The sequence below is a fragment of the Hermetia illucens genome, chromosome 2 (genome assembly GCF_905115235.1).
Source record: "Hermetia illucens chromosome 2, iHerIll2.2.curated.20191125, whole genome shotgun sequence".
In the NCBI taxonomy this organism is placed as follows: Eukaryota; Metazoa; Arthropoda; class Insecta; order Diptera; family Stratiomyidae; genus Hermetia; species Hermetia illucens.
Genome location: NC_051850.1, coordinates 63,920,499 through 63,943,536, shown reverse-complemented (window position 1 = coordinate 63,943,536; position 23,038 = coordinate 63,920,499). Strand labels below are relative to the sequence as shown.

The 23,038-nt window shown below is 42.1% G+C and overlaps 2 protein-coding genes across 4 annotated transcripts in view; both read left to right on the top strand.

Annotated features, from left to right (window-relative positions):
- The window catches only part of LOC119649918, a 45,666-nt gene extending 23,089 nt beyond the window's left edge, over positions 1–22,577 (top strand). For 2 of the 3 annotated variants that reach the window (XM_038052321.1, XM_038052320.1), the window contains exons 5-10: positions 14,664–14,906; positions 14,966–15,218; positions 15,282–15,416; positions 15,472–15,760; positions 15,817–16,144; positions 21,844–22,577. In XM_038052321.1, the coding sequence (XP_037908249.1) occupies positions 14,664–14,906; positions 14,966–15,218; positions 15,282–15,416; positions 15,472–15,760; positions 15,817–16,144; positions 21,844–22,485 (1,890 nt within the window). In that variant the 3' untranslated portion in view covers positions 22,486–22,577. The remainder of the gene's footprint in view (positions 1–14,663; positions 14,907–14,965; positions 15,219–15,281; positions 15,417–15,471; positions 15,761–15,816; positions 16,145–21,843) is intronic. The other variant, XM_038052322.1, reaches the window with a different exon arrangement.
- On the top strand, positions 3,215–5,192 carry LOC119649919 (cilia- and flagella-associated protein 157). The gene has a single exon (XM_038052323.1). It carries the CDS (start codon positions 3,542–3,544, stop codon positions 5,096–5,098), a length of 1,557 nt encoding a protein of 518 aa, XP_037908251.1. The 5' UTR covers positions 3,215–3,541; the 3' UTR covers positions 5,099–5,192.
- Positions 22,578–23,038: the final 461 nt, after the last annotated feature.

The following is a 23,038-nucleotide window of genomic DNA, read 5'->3' as shown; positions in this document are numbered from 1 at the left end:
TGGTATCGCTCATAGATTTCGTCGTTATGTACGCTACGGAATCATCCATCCTTATGTATAATAATAATAATCGTTGGCGCAACAATCCATATTGGATCAGGGCCTTGAAGTGTGTTAGAGCACTTCATTCAAGACCGTAACGGTACACTAGGAGGCAATGTGGTCAGCATTGCACTCGCCCGAGATTATTACCCTGATTTGACTCAGGTACTCATTCACAGCTGAGTCGACTGGTATCCGACGTCAAATCACGATGCAAATTCCACTGCCACCAGTGAGATTTGAACCGCGACCTTCCGTATGACAGCCTAGTGCTCTAACTACTAAGCTATCCGGACATCCTTATGTATGGAGCCCACAATTCTTCGGAGGATTCTTCTCTCGAACGCGACCAAAAGTTCGCAGTTTTTTTTACAAAGAGCCCAGGTCTCTGAGGAATACATAAGGACTGGCAAGATCATAGTCTTGTACAGTAAGAGACGTTTCGAGCGAAACAGTTTTTGTAACAACTATGCGAGGATTTCATCGTCGTCGCTGTTATCGGTTGTGTTTTTTTTGGTCTCAAAGTTGCAGTCTCCCAGCTTTATTGTTTGTCGTTTGACCAGTGCGTTTCGATGTTGGTCGTTCTTACGGTTTTAGCGCTTGCTTGGTTTTAGCCACCATGCATTTCATCATGCCTTCATCAATGTGCAGCCCAAGATCTGGCGCCCCTGCTTGAACTGGATGAAGGTAGACTGTATATCTCGGGTTGTTCTTCCCATAATGTCAATATCGTCAGCGGAGGTCAATAGTTGAGTGGACTTGAAGAGAGTGGTGTCACTTGCATTAAAATCTGCATCGCGGATCACTTTCTCCAGGGCTAGGTTTAAGACGACACATGATTAAGCATCCCCTTTTCTTAGACCGTTGTTGATATTGACTGGTCTTGAGAGTGATTCTGTTGCTTTTATCTGGCCTCGCACATTGGTCAGGGTCAGCCTAATTAGTGTTATCAACTTCATAGGGATACCGAATTCTCCCATGGCCATGTACAATTTTACCTTGGCTATGCTGTCATAGGCGGCTTTAAAGTCGATGAAAATATGGCACAGCTGATGTCCAACAGTATTTCCATCGCTGCCGCAGAGAGAAAATCTAATATGTTGCTAATTTGCCTGGAGTGAAGCCTCTTTGATATGAACCAATGATGTCCTGGGCGTATGAGACTATCCGGCCTAGGAAGATAGCGGAGAATATTTTATGGATAGTACTCAGCACTGAGAGATATAGCCCTTTTTATGTATGGGACAGATAATGTGTCGTTGCCAGTTGTTAAGCATTGATTCGCTTTCCCCCACCTTGAGAATTAGTTGGTGAATCATCTGGTGTAGTTGGTTGCCTCCATATTTAGCCAGTTCGACTGTAATTCCATCGACTCCTGGCGACTTATGATTTTTAAGCCGATGATGAGTTGCACGGACTGTTTCTTCCATGGCGGGACCTCCAACTCACCGATATTCGTGTTGTTGTTCACAAAATACTCAACCCGTCACTCCAATATGCCCATTTTGTCGGAAATCAACTTTCCTTTTTTGTCTCGGTAGGATGAGCATCGAGGTGTATAAGGCTTCATCCTGTTGACTTCTTCGTAAAACTTCCACGCCTGGTGCGGTTGCTTACTGCACTTTTCGAGTTCATATACCTGTTGGTCCTTCCAGACTTCCATTTTCCGTCTGTGAAGTCACTTCTCCACTCGACGGAGTTCGTGATAGGCCACTACACGTACCCGGGTGTTATTGGTGAGCTGTGCTGTGGCTGCGTCTGATTGCCAGAGGGGAATATAGGCGAGGTTGTATCTCGAGCTCGGGACACTATCCGAGTCTACTTTGCTCCCCTATATGTTCTGACATTAATAAAGGCTGAGGCGTGGCGGCGTTCAATAAATACGTGATCTATTTGGTTGATGGTGGTCCCTTCTGGAAAGACCCATATATGTTTGTGGACCGCTTTCCACGCAAACCAGGTACTCCCAACAACCGTTTCGTGTGATACTTCTAATTGAATAATCCGCAGTCCCTTACGAGCAGTGAGAGCCGACGTATCGCCTAAATACGGGCTCCGTCCCGACTTGGCTGTTAAAATCTCTAAGTATGATGTGGATGTCATACTTGGGACAGGCTTCGAGGGACCGCTCAACCGCCTCGTAGAAGATATCCTTCCCCGACTCTGCAATCTTCTCTGTAGGGGCGTGAACGTTAATGAGGTTTATATTTCTAAATTTGTCTCGCAAACGTGAAGTGCATAGCCTTTCGCTTATGTTTCAAAGTCCCCGGCAGGTTTTATTTTTTGGCTAACTAAAAAACCTATTCCAAGGTCATGGTTTACTGAATGGTCGCTATATATGGTGTAGTGGCTATTCTCCAGGAAACCGGACCCTGTTCAACGCATCTCTTGCAATGCTGTTACATCAGCCTTATATTGGTACAGGGTATCGACAAGCTGCTGAACAGAATCCGGTCTGTACAGAAGGGCATTCATAAGAAAATGCGCAAATCGTTATTCCGTTTTCGTTGCCGGGTTCGCCGTTGTAAACCGCATCCTATTCGAGGCTGTTAGCAGGGGTAAAAATGAAAATTAGCTGGATAGTCTGCCGCCTTGAAAAGCAAGTGCTTCAAAACGATGCCTCCAGTTTCGACCATTCGGATGCGCTCGACGAGTGGAACAGATCAGAAGACGAGCACTTGAAACATGGTGTGCACTTATACCTCAGCAAGCAGCCAAATAACTGGTGGAATAAGAAAATAACTCGAATGAGATCTAGATGTTTCCGGACGAGTAGGTTTAAGCAGAAATATAAGTAGCGTCGCGATGAGTTTAAACACATCATAAAAGATATAGGAAAGAGTATTCCAAGCGAATAGGTGCGAAAGCCGAACTTAAAGCAAAAGGCTTCTAGGTTGATGTTGAGAAAAAATGGTAACATAGGTGAACCAAGACGCAGTCACAGCCCGTTCATGCTCAGTAAAGGCAACTCCCAATGGATATCTTTGTAACAGCGACTAATCGGCACCTATTCACCACGCCTAAAAAAGTTTTTAATCAAATTAGTTGTTTTACGCTCGGACCTAAACTTTGACTGGCAATTTATATATAACTGCCTTCAAAATATCGCAAGAAAAAAGGATGCCATAATTTCACTTTTCAAATTGTTTATTGTTTTTGTATGTTTCCTAAGCAACATAGCGGCAACGGATGCCTGTGGAATTTTAGTTTTTTCCTGGTGTCGTACAATTACTTTACTTGGAGAGAAGCCTTCCGCGTAAGTTTCGCACGCACTGCAATGTCTAAAAGCGAAATATACTTTGCTCGGCCGGTGTTTAATCGATTGAAGCTAGCCATTGCCGTGGTTATTGACAAAACTCTTGATTGAATCATTTTCGAAGTACATTTTTGTAGTCGTCTTGCTACACTTCGTAGGCTTCCGCGGGTTCGTATCCTTTTTCATCTTTAAGTAAGTAATTAATTTTTCGGAACATAAAGTGAAGTTCGATGTACGGTAGTGATGGCAGGAAAGAAAAAAGGAAAGAAAAAGGAGAAGAAAACAGGCGAAGCTGCCGATAAATTGGCAGCCGTCGATAGGACCTTCTATGAACTGACTATAACAGATCTCAACAACAAGCTTGCTCGTCTTCGCTCCCACAATAGTAAACTAGAGGAAGTAAACGATGAATTGAACGAGAAACTTCGAAAGCTGGAAGAGGACAGAACAGATATCACGGCCTACCTGGACCGAAATCTAGCTGAGAAGAGGGACGTTATCCGTGAGATGAGCGAGCAGCTTGTGGAGCTCTCCAAAGTGCGTGAACAGGAAGCTAAAGAGGCAGCCGAAAAAATCAGGGATTGGGAACAACGCCATAAAGCCACACACGAACAGCTTTCGTCTGAGATTAAACTCCTCAACGGTAAGCTCAACTCTCTAGAAGAATTTCGGATTCAGAAGGACGAATTGCTCGCAAGGTTTGACCAACAGGAAAAGAAACTTCGGGAACAGCAAAACACTCACAAAGATGTTATTTATGAAATGGAGCGAAAAGTAATTATCGATAAAGCACAGCTGAAAAAAGAGGTCCAGAGGAGGTTATATAAACTTTCCGATGAGTTTCACAGGTCTGGTGAAATAAGAATGGCAGCGTACACACAAAGGCTAATGAGAGAGAATATTGCACTAAACAACGAGATGGATAAAATGATTGCCTCGCAATATGCCATGGAAGAAAACCACAGGAATATTCAACGAAGGAGCGAGCTAATGAAATACGAGTATGTTAACCAGGAGTCGATAAGGGAGCGATTGGTAAAAACCTGTCAAACTCAGCTGAAAACCATTCAAATCATGACTGCAGAATTCGATGCCCTCAAAGCTAAATACGGCAAAGCGAGACAATACAAAAAGCTATACGAGGAAACCTTGAAACGCGATGCCTGTGAACGCTTCAAGATAAGTGACATGGAAAAGCGATTGACGATCCTCAAGCAGCGTCTCGATACACTGAAGCACGAGAAGGCCACTCTCCTTCAGCTTCATGAAGCGAATGAAGCGGAGGTTATTCGACTTCAAAATATAATCAAACACATTAAATTCACTGTCCAGTCTGGGATACTCAGTGAAAGCGATGAAAACCAGTGCGAAGCATACCGTAAAGCTCAACGCCAAGGGCTGCTTTCGGAAATCATTCAAATCATTACAACCTTATCTGATGCCTCGAAAGTTCCATCCTTAGCTACCGTTAGCAGTGTAAGTTCCAGATATCGAACTGGATCAGCCGGTCTGCTACCCCGTTCTGCATCTCTTCTTCAACTTTTCAAACGGGAAGCCCGCAAAATCGTGACATCTGAGTTAGTAACTCCAGAGCTTAGCTATAAGTCGAGTGAGGGTAAAATCATACCATCGCCGCGAAAGTTGGAAACTGCAACTCTATTCGATGTCGAATCTGGAACCACATATATTGTTTCGTCTGTGCATCCAGAAGGTGAGGAGGAAGCACATGAAGACGAGCTTGAAAATGAGGAAATAGTGTACACTAGCTCTTCTGGTCAATCACAAGCTACACAACCTTAAATTTTTAATAAGATATTTTTTAATAACCATATTTTTTAGGATGAATGTATTTGTAATATTTTTTTTTGATTTAAAATAAAAATGAAGAAATATAGATTCTTGCATTTTACATTTGACGAATCGTGAACATTATGGTTTCCTACTGGCATTTCTGGGTAATTTTCAACGTTTTATTCTGTCGAGTGTAGTTTGATATTTATGAACACTTTTGAAAGTGAGACAATATACTCTTCGGATTTTTGGATTCATGTTACTGAGCAGGTTTTGAGTCTATTGGGAAATTTTATTGCATCTGTAAGGAGGACTCATCTGGTTTGTAAGATTACCAGTTACCAAGAACGGAACATGGCATCTCAACTATGCCTACGTGCCACCGTTGACGGTTTGCTGAAATATGCCTAAGCTCCCTCCCGGTGTGTCCAGTTTAGATTCAGTTCTTTTCTCGGTAGTTGGATGTCTCGTGTGCCAAGCGAGTGAGTAGAATTCGACGAGATCCACCTTGTGATGTTCAGAAAACATATCAACCACTTTATCCTTCAGTTACAAATTTCCTTGAATTCGACAAAAGATTTACCTTTCTTCCGTGCTCGACTCTAATTGGAACTGTGTAATCGCAAAGGAAATGCATAAATATTTCACCTTCGGCAACTTCGGCAATAGTAAACTATCTTAAGTTTCCTATTGGGCAGTACTCCGTGCAGAACAGACTGATCTTTTATAGGTTTGACACGCACTCTCTGCCTCTGGAGAATGTTCTCAGATTTGCTAAAGCCTGCGAACACCGCAGGCGGGAAACCATTGAATAGGCGATTTACGGGGATAATACAATGGGCCTAACAATGGCCTGAGTGCTCGGAGCTGAGGCTCCCCCCAGTAAACTAAACTAAGTAAACTATTGGTGCGGCGTGTTTGGTTTATATCATGTACAGGTTTTATTGAAGGAAGACCAAATCTTTTTTGATTTAACACAGGTGTATCTCGGTCTAAAATAGGTTGACAGAAACGATGCTACCCAGATCCAAACAGGCAAAATGCATGACCAGTAAGACTAAGCACCTAGGTTTAGTTGATATGTATCTTCAGGCCGACCTACTTCCCTCTCTTAACAAATCCCGACCCGTTTGACCAAGGTCCGTGACTCATGTCACCGACGTATACGAGATTGTCCCGCATGCTTCAGCCAAGGTAGTATGAAGAATTTAACCAATAACGAGAAGAAAAGTATCGGTATTAAGATGCAGCATGTGCAAAAATGTCCTTACTTTGTAGTGCATTCCAGGTGCACTTTCTGTTGACGCTGTCGAAGGTTCTCAAAATCGATGAATAGCAGGTGGAGCGGTCATTTTAAATCCTCACACTGCTCCACAAAAAATGGAAATGGTGCTAATGCGATCGGTACAGGAATATCCTAAGCGGGAACAAACTTACTCTCTGTCGATCAACTTTTCGAGGTATTTTTTATGCATTCCAGTATGATTTTCACTAAACCACCGCGATTCAGGAACCATGCAAATATCCCTCTAGTTATCATACTCAAGGCAGGTATCATGTTTCGGAATATGAACGATCATTTCCTTTTTCCGCTCAATTGGAAGATCTCAGATTCCCAGTATTTAAGAATAAGCGGAAGTTGTTACTCCATAGAGACTACAGGAATTGCACCCAAAAGCTTCCCAGGGAGACCGACGTAGTCGATGACTTTACTCCGTTTGAGTGCATTAATGGCAGAGAATATTTCGCTTTTGTTTGGAAATGCAGTCCGCATCTGGATATTGCGGCGGAATGCCATATCATCCAAAAGAATCGCCGAATTTTATACCACTGAGAATTGTAGTGAACTGATATTTCCACCTCTTCACCTTCTCATCATTTAAGAAAGACCCAGAACCACTTGAAAGATCTTTCATTATGGGGCATATATTGATGAAATGGTTGCTAGTTAGGGCAGCCACTACTTCCTCAACCACCGCAATGGTGGAATTTCTTTCGTCACGACGCAGACTTTGCTAATCTTCCCGTGCTTTTTCGTGGCGGTGGAACTCCAATGCGCCGCGCTCATCCTACTTACAGCCATTAACAGAGCTCTCCATTCCTTACGTTCGTTGATGCACCTCTACGTTTCCACAGTTAGCCAGATGGTGTAATGACCTTTTGGGATGTGGCCGTTTCGCCCTCATCAGAGGCAAAGGCACTTTAGAAGGCGAACTAGTGATCATCAACATTCTCGAGCATGTTGTTTAATGTTTGTGTCACTTACATGGCAAGAATCGAGAACGGAATCTGGAAGACGGTCTGTATTGAATTGAGGTGGGAACGCTAAGGGCAGGCTTAGGAGCGACACCAAGCGAAGCTTAGCGACCATCTGATGGTGCTTTCTTTTGTTATGCACACTCAGAAGACAACTCGTGAATTCACTAATGATAGCGATATGGTCGATCTGATTAGATGTTTGTTGTCGATCTTTCGAAACCCAACTGTCTTTATGACAGATTACCATGACGATACCTCCCATTATATGGGCGAACGAGATTTCGTCAAAATTAATTTGGCAACCGCGTCACCCATCACGATCAAAATGGCGCCCTAATTGAAAATCTCGGTTGGCGCGTAGTACTGCAAAATTGTGATACTTCTTATCCTGGGCCGATGTCATGTTGTCAGAAACCGGCCCGATCTGGCCTGGCCTTACGCTTGTCGCGTCAGTAATAATCCGATACCCGATTCGTATCTGCTACCACTTATCTTTTCATGCCATAAGTACTTGACTTTTTAGAGCACCAAGCGTAGTCCACAAGAGGAAAATGATCAAAATGTTCTGCACAACTTCCGAAGGCTATCGCTGCAGATTGCGATACGCCTGGCCTGCAACCGCTCGTCAATCACCAAGGTTACTAATCTTAGGATCGCATATACTTCATCGTGAAACACCGTTGCATTTTGTCTCAAAGGAAAATTCCAATTATCATTTTTATTCGAAAGGTAGATTCTGGGAATAGACCCTGTTCCCGCCACACATTCCTCTTCCTCTGGTACTTCCCAGTTCTCTCTACGTTTCAGGATAACTTCTATCTATCTTCTACCAAGCAGATATATGGGGATCTCAGAATTAAAAGGCATTGTAAGAACTGGATTCAGTTCTGCCATTACCTCTTCTAATACTCTTGGCCCCCAAGTCCGTTGTTTCCCATAGATTTAATCAAATTAGTCTATGAGTTGCTCTCATTGCAGTGCTTTGAATAAATATATCCAATTGGATAATCCAGTTTGAGCTGCGCTGAATTTTGTGCTCATAGTACCGGTAATATCCACACAGTTCTTTGCAGTGCAGGTAGACAACAGTGACGCATAAGCGAACAATGTGTGAGTGACTCCCAGATATTCACTTCACTTTCTATTGATAACAACACTTACATATTGAAGGGGTTGCAGAAGCCGCCAACTCTCCCTTTTCCATTTCTCTCGCCAGTTCGCGGATGGTGTACTTCCAAGAGGATCTGACTGATTTGAGTCTAGACTTCGTGGAAGTACGATCGGGTTTTCTAAGAGAGTCCAACTTAGCCGACTCATCCCTTTTAGTCTTGAAGTCTCTCTTTCGCATTCCAGTTCTTCACACTATGCTCTAAAGGAGTCTCATTTCGTACACCTAACGAGCCTCTTATATTCACGCTGTGAGTTCCGGAAGTTTAACCAGTCTAGGTTCTTATCGCTTTTACAAACACGGGTCTGAAGTCCCTTGATTTATTTCCTGAGATTTTGCAGTTCCCGGTTCCACCAAAGAAACGTTTTACCGCTTTGACCTCGGGAAATAGGACAAACCTAAACCCTAAAGTGTCCAATTTAGAGTTTATAATTCATCTTTAAGCGCCAATGAGTCCTTAGTCGCCTAGGGAGCTGCACTTTATTGCCAAGAAGTTCATCGAATTTTGTCCAATGCGTTTTCCTAGGGTTCTATCTTTGTATTACAGACTATAAGCCCGCAATAGTCAGATTGAATTCTAGGTATCGGTGACTTTTGAAATACATTGTTAGGGCAATTACTTCATTTCTTCTCGTTCCTACGAAGGCAGGAGCACACCCTGCGTTTACAGTCTTGAGACCAGTTGAAATAATGATGGCTTCTCCTCTGGGATTGCATTTGCTACAGCCTCAAAAATACCTTGAGCGTTCACATCGCAACCTATTAGGAGTTCAAAACCACTTGATTCTGCATACGCCTCCAAATCCCTTGGTTCTTGCGTCGGTGGAGGCCTCAAAAAATCATAGGGTAAATAAAAAGAGAAAACTACGATGCTTTTCCTTTTGCCATTATTCAATTCCTAATTGTGAGGAGAATCAGATCCAGCCTACATCTTACCAGTTCATAATCTGTACACATCTTCTTAAAGGTGTTAAAAAAACTCCTGGTTTCAAACACTACACTATACTCGTATCTAGTAGAAAACCAGGTGATTCCTCCGCGCCCGTTTGGTTTTCGAGAGAAGCACGGCACAATCGAACGAGGCCAACGAATCCTGTCTGAGATAAGGAGTGCATTTAGAGGATAAGAAATATTTCTCTCCATTCCTCTTAGATGTGACTCCAAACTTGGACAGAAGCTTTGTTTTTTAAAAATAAAGAATTTACTTCCAGTAATTTGGCCCTGTGAGTTCGACATAAGAATACACTCAAAGTCTTCCCTGCTCGTCATAAAAGACGACTAAGAGAAATAGAGTTTTGTGGGCTAGCAAGCTACAAATTTCGAAACTTATTGATACCAAAACGTCAGCACCGCCGCGGTTAGTGGCAGACCTCATGATTACGACCGAGTAGTTACCGATGTAGATGACTACCCTATTTTTAGCATCGAAGGGGCAGTTTTGGGATTGTAAGGATAAGAGAGTCCCTTCGAAATATGGGATCCGTGGGAAAGACGGGAGTTCATTGTCACTTCTAGGTAGATGACTTCATTCACAGTGGAAATGGGCGTATCATGGATTTTCAGTGAAAGGACAGCGGTGTCCCGCCTCATTTTCGGCATAATCTTCATGTTCCCACGCAACACAATTATTTCACAGTTTTGCGGATGAAGGGTTAATATTGAATGGGTAAAGTATCGGTGAAATTGGAATTCGGAAGAACTTGTCGTAAAGAAAGATTTTTAGTGGAAGTGTAAAGGATCAGATCATCTACGTATTGCAAGAATTATGATTACAGCTTGCTTTGGAAAGGTCAGCGATGAACACAGAAAATAGAGTAGCTGAAAGGACTGAACCTTGAGGAATACCTGCTCGGCATATATATGGGGATGAAAACTGTTGTTGAATTTTAACTTGGAATATCCGCCCGCCATGGAAGCTAAAGTTGAGTTTGCAGAGGTGCGGATGAAAGCTAAAGATTTCAGAAAGTTTAGAAATGAATTCGTACTGTCATGCGCAGTCGAAAGCTTTTCTAATGACTAAGGGCTAATGTTTAAGTCTTCGGATTGATTTGGTACCGAGACGTATGGCCGTTTTAAGGACAAGAAGCACTCCCGCGACCTAATGTTTGGGACGATGCTCTACTGGACACCGTAATGTGTGCAATTGAAATTACAGCGCTCGTCGATAATAGACTTAATTGTCCGCTCGAAGAATTTGGCAAAGGAAGATAGAATGGAGATCAGCCTGTAGCTATCAGAATTAAGAAGGTTTTCGCTTTTTTAGAGAGGATAGTTATACGAGCATTTTTTCCATTCGGAAGGAAAATGGGCGCTGAGTAGGCTCTAGTGACATTATGTGAATCGTGATAGATAAAAGACAATCCTAAGTGGCCGGAGACAAGCAAGAAGAGAGAGCTAACTAAAAAAAATAAAAAAGTAAAAGAAGTTGGCGTAATTGATTGTGAAATCCGCCGGCAAATACAGAAGCTCCATGGGAGTGTTCCGTCGACACGCGCTTGATTGCCTTTTGTTGGCCAGGACCAGAAACGGGGAGTAGCCTTTCAGCACTACAATCCCTCACACTGCACTATAATGGCACCGGTGCAACACACGAACATGCAAAATGCTATATGTAAGGTGATTCATCAAAATCTTGCATACAAGCATGGTCTTATCATGGGAACATGTCCGGTTTGCCGATATGAGACGTAGGCAGTACTTGATAATTCTACTTACGGCATGTTTTGGAACCGACAAGTTCTAACTGATCGCCATATACCACATAACAAGCTTGGCGTGCTACTAGTTGATAAGATGGGTAGCTTCGCGTATATTATTGATGTTGCTATCCCCATAATGGCAACATTGAACGGAAATACGTGGAGAAGGAGGTGAACTATGAGCTGGGGGAATCAGAGAAATTTTGCGTCTCAAGAGAGTGGTTGTAGTTCTCATTATATTGTCAGCTACAGGTATTGTAACTAAATCCCTCACGGCTTCCCTTGATATCCTGCGACTCTCACACAGTGTGGTTCAAACCATGCAGAAATAAATATTCTGAATATGCCTTCGATGTTGGGGGGAGCTCTCAACGGACCCTCCGATAACCTACCATAGGCCACCACCACCAGCTCCCCTTTATCTTTTAAGTATGTAGGATCGTCCGTGCCTAAATCCTTGGCACTTAGTTCTAGTATTAGGTAAAATCCGGCATCAGCCAAGATTGTGATAACTCCGAAAATAAAAGAAATCAAAATAATAATAAACATGTCAAAAGTAACTAATAAAAACAATAAAAAAATATCTTAAAAAGACTAAAACTCCCTCACCACAATGCATTGTCGGCAAGCGAATGCTAAAATACCAATACAATTTTTTGGAATAACTATATAAGTATTATTCCGCAATTGATTGTGAGTCTTTACTGCATCATTTAATTCAAATTTTAATTCCAGACATAAGCTTCACTAATTAAATATTCAAATGTCCAGTTAGGTATCGTTTGGCAACTTTCAACTTTTGAGAAGTGTTTTGTTGGCTGTTTTGCACTGCTGTTAGCTTGTTCGTCCGCGTTTGGAGCCACCCTCTGTTTTCACAGGACCTTAGCAAGTATCCGAATAGCTGAGTGGTTACAGAACAAGGCTGTCATACGGAAGGTCGCGGTTCAACTCTCACTGGTGGCAGTGGGATTTGTATCGTGATTTGACGTCGGATACCAGTCGACTCAGCTGTGAATGAGTATCTGAATCACCATCAGAGTAATAATCTCGGGCGAGCGCAATGCTGACCACATTGACTCCTACAGTGTACTGTAGTGTACCGTTACGGTCTTGACTGAAGTGCTATAATCATTTCAAGGCCCTGATCCAACATGGATTGTTGCGCCAACGATTATTATTATTATTAGCAAAGCGTTTTTGCGAGCGGGCTTTCAGGGACACTACCGTTGTAGGTCTCTAAGACGGCTGTGTTCCTTAATAATGAGGATAATAAGGATAATGGAAAAATTGCTTGAAGTGAATTTCACGGCAAACAATATTAATAGAAAAATTATTACCGACAACAATGGGATGGAATACGCAGCTTTTTCTTTCTGAGACTGCGGCTAGCACTCACACAAGGTTTTCACTGATATGAGACGATGGTGGAGGATGGGAAGTGGTTTGTTCCATTTCTAAATAGTCTCTGCTGCATTTTTTTTTTGTCATCATTTCAATGGTGGAGCATTTTTCCGCCTGTCATTAAGGTATCCGCCTATATTTTCTAGGTACCAGGTATTATCTTGGGCTTTTCGTTGGGAGGCGCGGAAGGAGTGGATTCGTTGTAAATCGTAAATACCAGGTGACTGATTGGACAATTGGATTTCAAAGGAAATAAGTGTGTGATTTGAAGCTATTGACGAGCGGGAACTATTGGTGAGATAGAAATTTCTCGGCAATAAGGATGACTATACCACCACCTATGGAGCGAGGATCGGATTATGGGCAATCGGTACTGAGAAGGTTGAAGTTGTGAAAGCTAAGTTTGCACTTACAGTTCAATTTAGTTTCGCACAGGAGCACTACGTTGGGCTTAAATTTGTGGAGAAATAGATCTAAACTGCCCAGCTTTTTGTTGAATCATTTCATGATAAACACGTCGCTTTATTTCTAATATGTGTAGCCAGTTTTCAAGTAAGGAAAAAGCCTAAGTTCGTTTTCACTATTTTGTCCGAAATTATAAAATTCAATTATCTCATCATGAAGGGCAGGCGCATCACAATCTGTAGCGATAGTCAAGCTGCATTGAGGGCTTTAAGTAGTACTTTGATCACTTCAGAAATCGTTCAGGAATATAGAAACCGATTGAATTGTGTTTCAAGATTCAATACAGTGGATTTACTCTGGGTGCCTGGTCATTGTGATGTAGAGGCAAATGAAATCTCGGATGCCTTAGCAAAAGAGGCTTCAACTTTCCCCATGCCCGGACCGGAACCAGCAATTGGGGTGTCGGTAGCATTGGCTGATGCTGCTATCAAAAACTGGGAACAAGCTTCCCATAATGGCAGGTGGCGAAGCCTTAATGCTGCTAGAAAGACCAAACTCATCCTGTCAGAACTAAACAAGCATACTGCAAAATTTATCCTATCGAAAAGCAGGAAGACTGGCAGAAGTATTGTGGGCATTCTGACTGGCCATAATTCACTACCTGGGCATATGTTTAGAATAGGAATTATCCAAGATGATACGTGTCCATCCTCTAATGAGGAAGCGAAATCCACGGAACATTTTCTATGTGAGTGGCCCGCTTACGAACGCATCAGACTTCAGACATTTTTTGTGCTGATGTGCTCCAACTGCAGCGGATAGCATCACATCCACTAACGGAAATCCTGCGATTCATAAACGAATCCGAGATATCTCATTAGACGGAGGAATCGAGTACAATGGACCACTAAGGTCTAAGTGCTCAGAGGCTTTGCCTCTACCCCACCGCAAACACACACACACACACCCTATCATTAGCATCGGCTTGATATTGTTCCGCGCCAATGTCCAATCCCTGTTTCCGTCCTGTCATCGGGGTACTTTGCCCTGGGGAAAAATGAAAAACTTCATTGGCTTGCGGTCCAGATTCCGAGGACGGAAGTAGCAGTGGATAGGTCACATATTAAGAAAAGCCGCCTACTTCATTACGGGTTGTACGATGCAATAAAATCCACTATCTCACCCCGGGACCGATTTTTCCGCATGATTTTCGCCTCGGGCCCTGGTTTTCTCTCTACGTTCCTAGGTAGGCGTTTTTGCCCTGCTACATTCCCCAAGTAATGGCAACTACATAGAAGGATTTCAGTGAGGTAATTGATGAAGTCTCAGGAAATATTATATTCCCGTATCATGCAAACAGAATCTCAAAGTAAAAATTATTTTATTTTTTACACTAGACTGCGAACCAGCTCACTTCTATCGCGACCCTTACCATTAATTTATCCTTTTCAGATACTAATGTCACTCATAATAAAGTCTTAGGACACAGTCGTTAAACTGTGTAATGTCCTCGCCCGTTGGGGATGTACTTACCTATATTATTTACTATTATTTCGAACAGATAAAGCCCACTATAAACACTTGTTGTCCAGATCATGGAGGATTTTGAGTTGGCCATTTCAAGAGTTTATTTCCTTTTCAGGGATCTACCGTGGAAACCCAAGATTGCGGTCTAAATTTAACAGACTCATGGGAATGTCTATATGGATCTACAAATATTCAAGTAATAGATGCATCCGGGAACAACTCTGTAAGTTTTGATGGTGCAGCAGTGGCGAAATGTCAGTGCGGGTGTTTATCGCAGTTCTCGTCAGCAAACGAAATAAAGGTCTTTGCGTCATCTACGAAAAGCTGCCAGGATAACAGACTATTTTGGCTAATAAAGGTATGATCTCGACCTTACTAAAATGTGAATTTAAAAGTTGACACATGTTTTTATTCTAGGCGAATTCTAGGCAACGAATTCAAGTGGTTATGGATTTTGTCGCCCTATCATGCCCAACGCAATATATCAGAATAAGGGACGGGAATTCAATAACATCTGAACTCATAGCTGAGTTTATAGGAAAAACGAAGAATAAAACACAAGTTATTAGTTCAACGGGTGCAATATTGTTAATAGAATTCTTCTCAGATCCTGAAGCTGCGAAGAGCCCGTTATGTAATGGTCGATTCCTTGCACGTTCTATTCAGATAGGTAAGCGCCATCTAAGGCACCTGGTATTTTTTTCATATTAATTTGAAAAAACTTCCCATCCAGGGCTTGAAAATGATACAGGCTTACAAGGAGCCGGCGCCATACATGATAATGTGCAACAAATGGAACAGCTCACTCTAGCTCATTTAATATCCTTTATTTTTGCGGCTTTCATCATAACACTAAGTGTGATTTTAGGTAAGTAAATACTATCAACTCCTCTCCCCAAAACACTAACGTGGTTTTCTTCCAGGTATCCACTATATAATCAGATATCGAAAGTATCAGATGGCTGAAAGCATAGAGTATTATTCACCTGCGCACACACCGCATATGTCAATTAGATCTCTTCCAAACACCGAAGATGCCTCACCTCCATCTCGTGCAATCTCTACCACAACCCTTATCTCTGAGGTCGTATATCTCGTAAAATTGCGAAGGAAGACGGACGTAAAGCATTCAATCCTCCGAGAAAGCACAATTTCTGAGAAATCCCAAAACTTTTCCGACAAAAACTCGCAGGAAAAGCAGCATACCAATAGGTGGTAGAATCATAGTAAACAACCTAACAACTTCCTAACGCTTAGTCTTATTTCAGCATGAACTCAGGAAGTTCTTACAGCACTCAAACGATATATAAGGTCGTTAGTCCGACAAGCAACAAAGCCGATTCTAGCAGTGTAACTTCGTATCCTTGTTACGACAGCAAATCCGCTAAAATTGAGAACAAAGGGCCGAGCGATGCATTTATGCGGAAACAATCGTTTCCTTGCGAGAGCAAAGTGAGCTGTGATGAAAAGGAGAGCTTGAGTGTGCTAGACTCCAGTAAGGACTTAACGGAGTACAATTCGGATATTTCAATACAAATGAAGCACAACCAAGCTGACTGTGCGTCAAGTGCGGGCAGCAACATCACATTAACAAGCGTAAGTAAAATTAAAACTTTACAACCAAGGGTCCAATGTTGTTTGTACTAATAGTTGTGCACAAAACAAGATGGTCCTAAATTTTTCATATAATCACCATCAATGGCGCAACAATAGGGGTTCGGTCTTTGCATGCTGAATCGAAATTCCAGACTCCATAAGCCAAGATCGCCCATTTATTTATCTCAAAGAATTTTATAGACTTTCCGCGTAGCATTTCGCGTTTGGGGCAAGGTAGCTCGAAGTGCATCACGAATCACAGAGAGAAATAGCATCGGTGAGAGAAAATGGCAGTTTCGGCTTCAAACCTTTTCAAATGTTATCTCGAAGTGGGTCAATAATAACTATTAATTTTTTTAAAGTTCAACCTCTCTCTTATCGCTATCGAAAACTTTCTCCAATAAATAAAAGGTGACGAGTGGGAGGATGGTCACGCGTCATCTTGTAAAATTACTGTTCTGAACATATGTCCAGTCAGAATGCCAACAGTATTTCAGCTTATCTTTTCTGTGGAGCGACATTTAGGCTCTGCATTGATCCTTATTGAAAGCTTTTTCCAAGTTTTTGCTCCATTAAATAAAAAGGCATTACAGAAACTGGTAACAGGTTATAACAACTTTCTTAGGTCTTCATTAATACCTAGCGGAGCCACGTCATTCATATAAGCTCGTGCGCGTATTGGCAGATTTTGCTGTTCACATCCCAATGAGATGGGTCAGGGACTCCACAGTCCCTGCGGGCAACCTTTCGTTGCTTCTGTCATCAGGTAGCGACGAACACCTATTTTAGCACACGGCCGTTTCTGCGTTAGCATACCCTTTGGAGCCAGCACAAATTTTTTAGGAAGGGCGCTTAGGCAAAAATCACTTCAATGTCCACAAACAGTCCAATCACATACTCTCCTTTCAAATTGTGTCCTCTACTTTTGAAACCAGAAAACGAAGAGCAGACTAACAGGACTTTCTAGGCCGGTAAGCATGTTGGTTTTCATTATGACTTTAGCGCCCTCTCGTGGATGTGATGCCCAACCAGTCTCTCCAAACATTTCAGCGAAAATGATATCAAGCCCAATTTGTCCGAATTTCTCTGAGTTTGAATACTCATCTTTCCTAGGCTTCGGTATGAAAACGAGAGGTTAATATCGGGGCATAGATTTTGTTAAATCGAATATATGGCTCTTGTACCAGAAAGATATAAAAAACAATTTTGCCAGCCTTGCTGCCAGTAGAAAGGAAGCGGATTTGACATCATCATCAACGACACAACAACCGATATCCGAACTATGCCGGCCTTAATAACGAATTTTAGATATCACTGTTTTGCGCCGAGGTCCACCAATTCGATATCCTTTAAAGCTGCCTGGCGCTTTAGCCTACGCCATCACTCCATATTAGGTAAGGTCTGACTCGTCTTCTTTTTCTACCATAGATGTTGCCCTTATAGACTTTCCGGGTTGGATCATCCTCATCCATATGGATTAAGTTGAGCCGGATTTTATCCACAACCAGACGGTCATGATATCGCTCATAGATTTCGTCGTTATGTAGGCTACGGAATCGTCCACCCTCATGTAGGCGGCCAAAAATTCTTCGGAGGATTCTTCTCTCAAACGCGCCATGAGTTCGCAGTCTCCGAGGAATACATGAGGACTGGCAATTTCATTGTCTTGTACAGTAGGAACTTTGACTCTATGGTGAGACGTTTCGAGCGGAACAGTTTTTGTAAGCTGAAACAGGATTAGTTGGCTACCAACAGTCGTGCGTGGATTTCATCGTCGTAGCTGTTATCGATTGTAATTTTCAAACCTAGATAGGAGAAATTATCAACGGTCTCAAAATTGTAGTCTCCTATCTTTATTCTTCTCGGGTTTGACAAATAAAAAAATGAGGAGCAAAATTGTCTTCTAAAACTCACAAATTAGGTATTGTTAGATGAAATTTAAAGCACAACGAATGGTCCACCATCGGGGACAACAATCCAATGGAAAGAAGGAAATAAAAAAATAATCTTTAACATTATCAATTCACCTATGTGGCGCCACGCATCTTGAAAGGTTGTCAGCGTACACCTGAAGACCGAGGTTTGTAAAAACGTGGAAGACAGCAGTGTATACAAAGTGATTGTTTATTTTTCTTCCGCACGGAAATTCGTAGGTTGATGTATTGATTTCCCTGAAAAGAGGTAAGAAGAGAAAAATGATACAAAGTTCAACGCAAAAAGTGTTGCACCGCAATGTCGATGTCTGCGCAAAATAAATCTGCTTCGCTTAAACATCCTCTCTATTTAAGTTTATATGATAGTCGAACTACCTATATGGGAACTTTATAGCTCTGAACAAAAGGGGGAGTTTCGTTCCTTACTTGTGCACATATATGTACGTTTCACCATTTTCGCATGAATATTTTTTCCCGAGCTGTCACAATCTCAGCAGATGGATACCTAATACTAGCATTAAATGCCAAGAATTTACTCTCGGACGATCCTACCTAGAAGAAAAGTAGCGCTGGTGGCGGTAGTAGGTTAGTGGGAGAATCCGTCGAGAACTCCCCGCAACATCGAGCACGTATGCAGAATGATATATTTCTGCATGGTTTGAACCAGACTGTGTGAGAGTCTCAGGACGTTAAGAGAAGCCGTAAGGGATTTAAGTACAACACCTGTAGCTGACAATATTATGGGAACTACAACCACCCGCTCGAGACGCCAAATTTCTCTAATTTCCCCAACCAGTGGCTCGTAGTTTACCTTGTTCTCCACGTATTTCCGTTCAATATTGCTATTAAGGGGGGATACCAACATCAACAAAATATGCGGAGCGACCCGTCTTGTCAACTAATAGCACGTCACGCTTGTTGTGCGATATATGGCGATCAGTTGAAACTTGCCGGCACCAATAGATGCTGTAAGCAGTATTATCGCCGTCCTGAATGGCACACATAAATTCCTCCGTCTCACTAAAGAACTCCCCAACACACAGACTTGTGTTCGACAAATGGTTGCCAAAGATAATTCTTGTGTTAACCATTCATCGATCGGCTCTCGTTCTGACTTCACCCCACTAAGAGGATAAAAAGATCGATCCTTAAAGAGTCAGCCCACAGTCTACCTTACAGACATCTGCATGCAAGGGACTCGCCTGCTCTTTTCTGTAAAAATGAGCACGCAAAGAGTCAACTTGGCGATGATGTTGTGCCGCAACCTCAACCAAGCCCCTGCCTTTGATGTCACGAGGCAAGTTCATCCATTCCACGGCAGAATTGGGGTGATTCACTTGGAATTTTTACATAGTAGCTCAAATCTACCGCTGAACGTTGTCCAGATCGGTTTTCGACCACGGCAATATTCCAAATGCATATGCCAGTAAAAGGATAGCGAATATGTTATTTTATTCTTCGCCGAGGGATGCGATTCCAGTAGCAGCTTTACACATTGCAGGAATTCAGACAGCAGAGCATCCTTCACATCACCTACTCGAGTATAGGTTCCTTGCAGAATTGCTAGGTACTTGTAGAAGTTTGTCACAATTTGGATGTGGTCGTCACCAATGCTATGTCCGGCATGCAGCTCGTAATGACCTTTGCGGATGACTTGGATTCAACATTTATCTAATCCAAATCCCGTCTGAATATCGCGGCGGTCTACTTTAATAACAGACTTTTAGTCCCGTCCTAATATCACGGCCGAACATGTCTACTATTCATAACAAACTATTAAGGTGGTCATCTGTACCAGCATAAAACTTGATGTCATCTAAGTAGATCAAGTATGTCAGCCTGCACTTAGTACATAGGCCATATTTGATTGTGGAACCCTTCTGCTTCTCGGACAGAATGTTATTGGCTTCAAGTGTACATTGATCCTTCCACAAATAATGGACGTTATGAATTTGTAGAGGGTTGGTAAGTAAGTAATCGGTCTGTGTCTGCGGAATCCTGCACCGTGTCCTCCTCCTCCGGCCGACTAATGACCTGATTTATGCTATGTGCCAACCGACTGTGTGTACTGGTAAAATTCTTGTACTTTCTCGCTTCTGTCACCGAAAACTGTACTGTCTGAACGCTTTGTTGGAATTTGTTGAGATCTGCGTATTTTCTTCATTCTTCATACCGTCGTAACCAACTGTATGCAACAGAAAGTTTCTGCTTTAGTGTGTCCAGAATTTCAACTACGAGTGCCTCGTTGGGATGGCATAATTTCTCTAAACCCTCTGCGCTTTATTTCTCTCTGAGCAATATCCTGCCTTAGTTAGTCTCGCCGACATTCCAGGCGAATTTTCCATGGTGGATCTCTTCGGTCACACAAACCGATAACGCGAAAGCGAATCTTCTGACCGTGCAATCTGACAGCCGCAACAGCCCGCAACCTGAGCTGGACGGTGGAGAAGAATGCTTCGGCGAGTACTGAAACTGTTACCTGCAGTGCGGTGTGGTGTTGTTAATGCCGCCGCCTCTTCCCCCATAGACTTTCGGTCACCAGTTTCCGCGACCATTCCGGGAACCGGACCCAGTCACAAAATCAGACGACTCCCGCCGCTTATCCGTAGCGGACCTTAAAATCTTCCTTCTCCTCATTTTAGATGATGTATTTTATCCCTAACTGCCTGGTGTGGTGATAGCTTCCTCAGTGAATAATCTGCAAGACTGTAAAGTTCCTGCACTTTCCTCACCTAGCCTCTGAGACGCTGCGGTGGCGTACATTTGGCAGGCAGCTATTGACTCACCTGAACATTATATGATGGTGTGCAATCCATTTCGAGTCATAAACCAAAATCCACAATTATCAGAAATTAAATGATAGTAATTTAGATCAGTAATTGCAGATGGCAATAGTAAACTTTTTTAAAAAATGGGGTTGTTTCGAACGGTTGTTTTTAGAACTGATTTTGTACTAATACTTGATATTACACAGTATTTCTTATTTCTTAGAAACGATTAGAAATATAACATAAACCATTCTGGAATAAATATTTCTTATTTATGCAGCTCTTAATAAATCAACTTAATAGACATAAATCGGATGAATATTCATATGCAAAGCGTGATGCTAAATAAAAGACATACACAGCTTATAAGAAACAATCACAGAGATAACTACTAAATGGCAAGAGTTTTAAAATAATAAAACCCGACATATCGTCAACTTTCTACAGCTCTTCCTGAGAAGCCTACACTCCTTCTCTATTGTTCCGCGCCAAATGTTTCTAGGGATGGATTATATGGAGTAATGGAGTTGTCTCGCTTTCTTCAATTGTGACCTTTCCACTGCCACTTCCGTTTCCTTATCAAAACCTGTAGACAAGATTGGGCTAGCCAAAGTACACGAATGACATGACAGCATGAACTGACACTTCAAATATCCATTCTATTACACTTGGCTTCCTACAAAAATTCTTTTTCCGTTTCGCCGTAATATCCGACTCCATCCTAAACCATGTCAGCAATTCCTAACATGTTGGTTCCATCCAATGTTTACATACGAGTGGTTTGTACTCTATTTCATCGGCGGAAAGTCTAGCAGATTCTGGATTTGTCAGAATATGGAGGACTCCGCCTAAATTCATGTCCATGTCAACTTTGCCGGATAGTTGTTAAACTATTATAGAAACCAACATTAAAGAGTCTTATTTAGTTGTTATATTTTCTATTATTTTCTGTATTAGTCAATATGGATACTAGATTTATCAGCATCTAATTTTTTAGGGGTGCTATTCAGCCGCAGCCGGAGCTGTAAACACAGCAACTATTCGAGCAACAAATCAAAAAGAATGCAAAGAAAAACAGAATCTACAGAAGCTTCTCTCACGACCGCAGTCTGAGTTCTCCTTGGGTAATCCCGAAGATTTTGAACTTGATTATTATGATTATAACGTTTTAAATGCTGCCACCGTACCAGGCTCCTATCTGGGCATGGACCCGGCGTACCTGGTGTGGATACCTCCGCTTGAAGAAGAAAGCGCATTCAATGAAAACCGCGAAACGCCAACGGAAGACATCCTTCCAAGGCATGACTTCGTAGACCCAGGTAGCAACAAGGAGTCGCCATCATCTCTTAACGAGATAGCCTTGTCACCCACCCCATCGCTAGTAGCTACTCAAAAACGTATCGAAATCGCGTGCCATATAACGAAAAATCTCTACCAAGGAGTCGTGGGAGACGAGGAGGGAAGCCCAAAGGTTACACCACGTAGGAACTGCAACCTTTTGAATAAACTTGCAATTAAACTCAGGAGTGGGGATGACGAAGAAAGTGAAGAGAAGGAGACGACAGTAACCAAGTCACCGTCGTGTAAGGATCTTCATAGTTTTTATGATTCCGAAGATATACAGTTCGTAGATGACTGATTCTAGGCAATTATGAGAAAATGCAAAATTATGCTTAAGGAAATCTTGTTGTAAATAGAATTTTCATTAAAATTTTACACTATTTTAAAAAATATTCTTTTTTTAAGTTTGGATGATATCGTAGCTCTACTCGTTTTTGGAGCGATGACACTATAGCTTTAACGAAGGATTGTGCATTTCTTGGGAGAATGCCATTTCGAGTATACTGGTTTTCGGTTAAATCATTGGCAACTACATTCACAGTTGGCCATACTATCACGTCTTAAAAAAAAAGTGCGCAATTTCATTACATAGATATGGAGAACTTGTGCAAACCAAATTTGGAATATTTAAAATTCAAAATTTCCCATATCTGAAGCGACCAGTTTTCAATTCATCAGTAATGGAAATCAGTTTAAAATTAAATAGTCTTACAGAAACCTTAACTTAACCTATGCCTCTATATTTCGCGGCTCCTAAAAGGAAATTCGAAAGCCAGCTCTAATCGTTGTGTTTAAGGAACTGAAATAGGAGCAGACACCATAATGCTGAACACATTGCCTCAATGACGTGC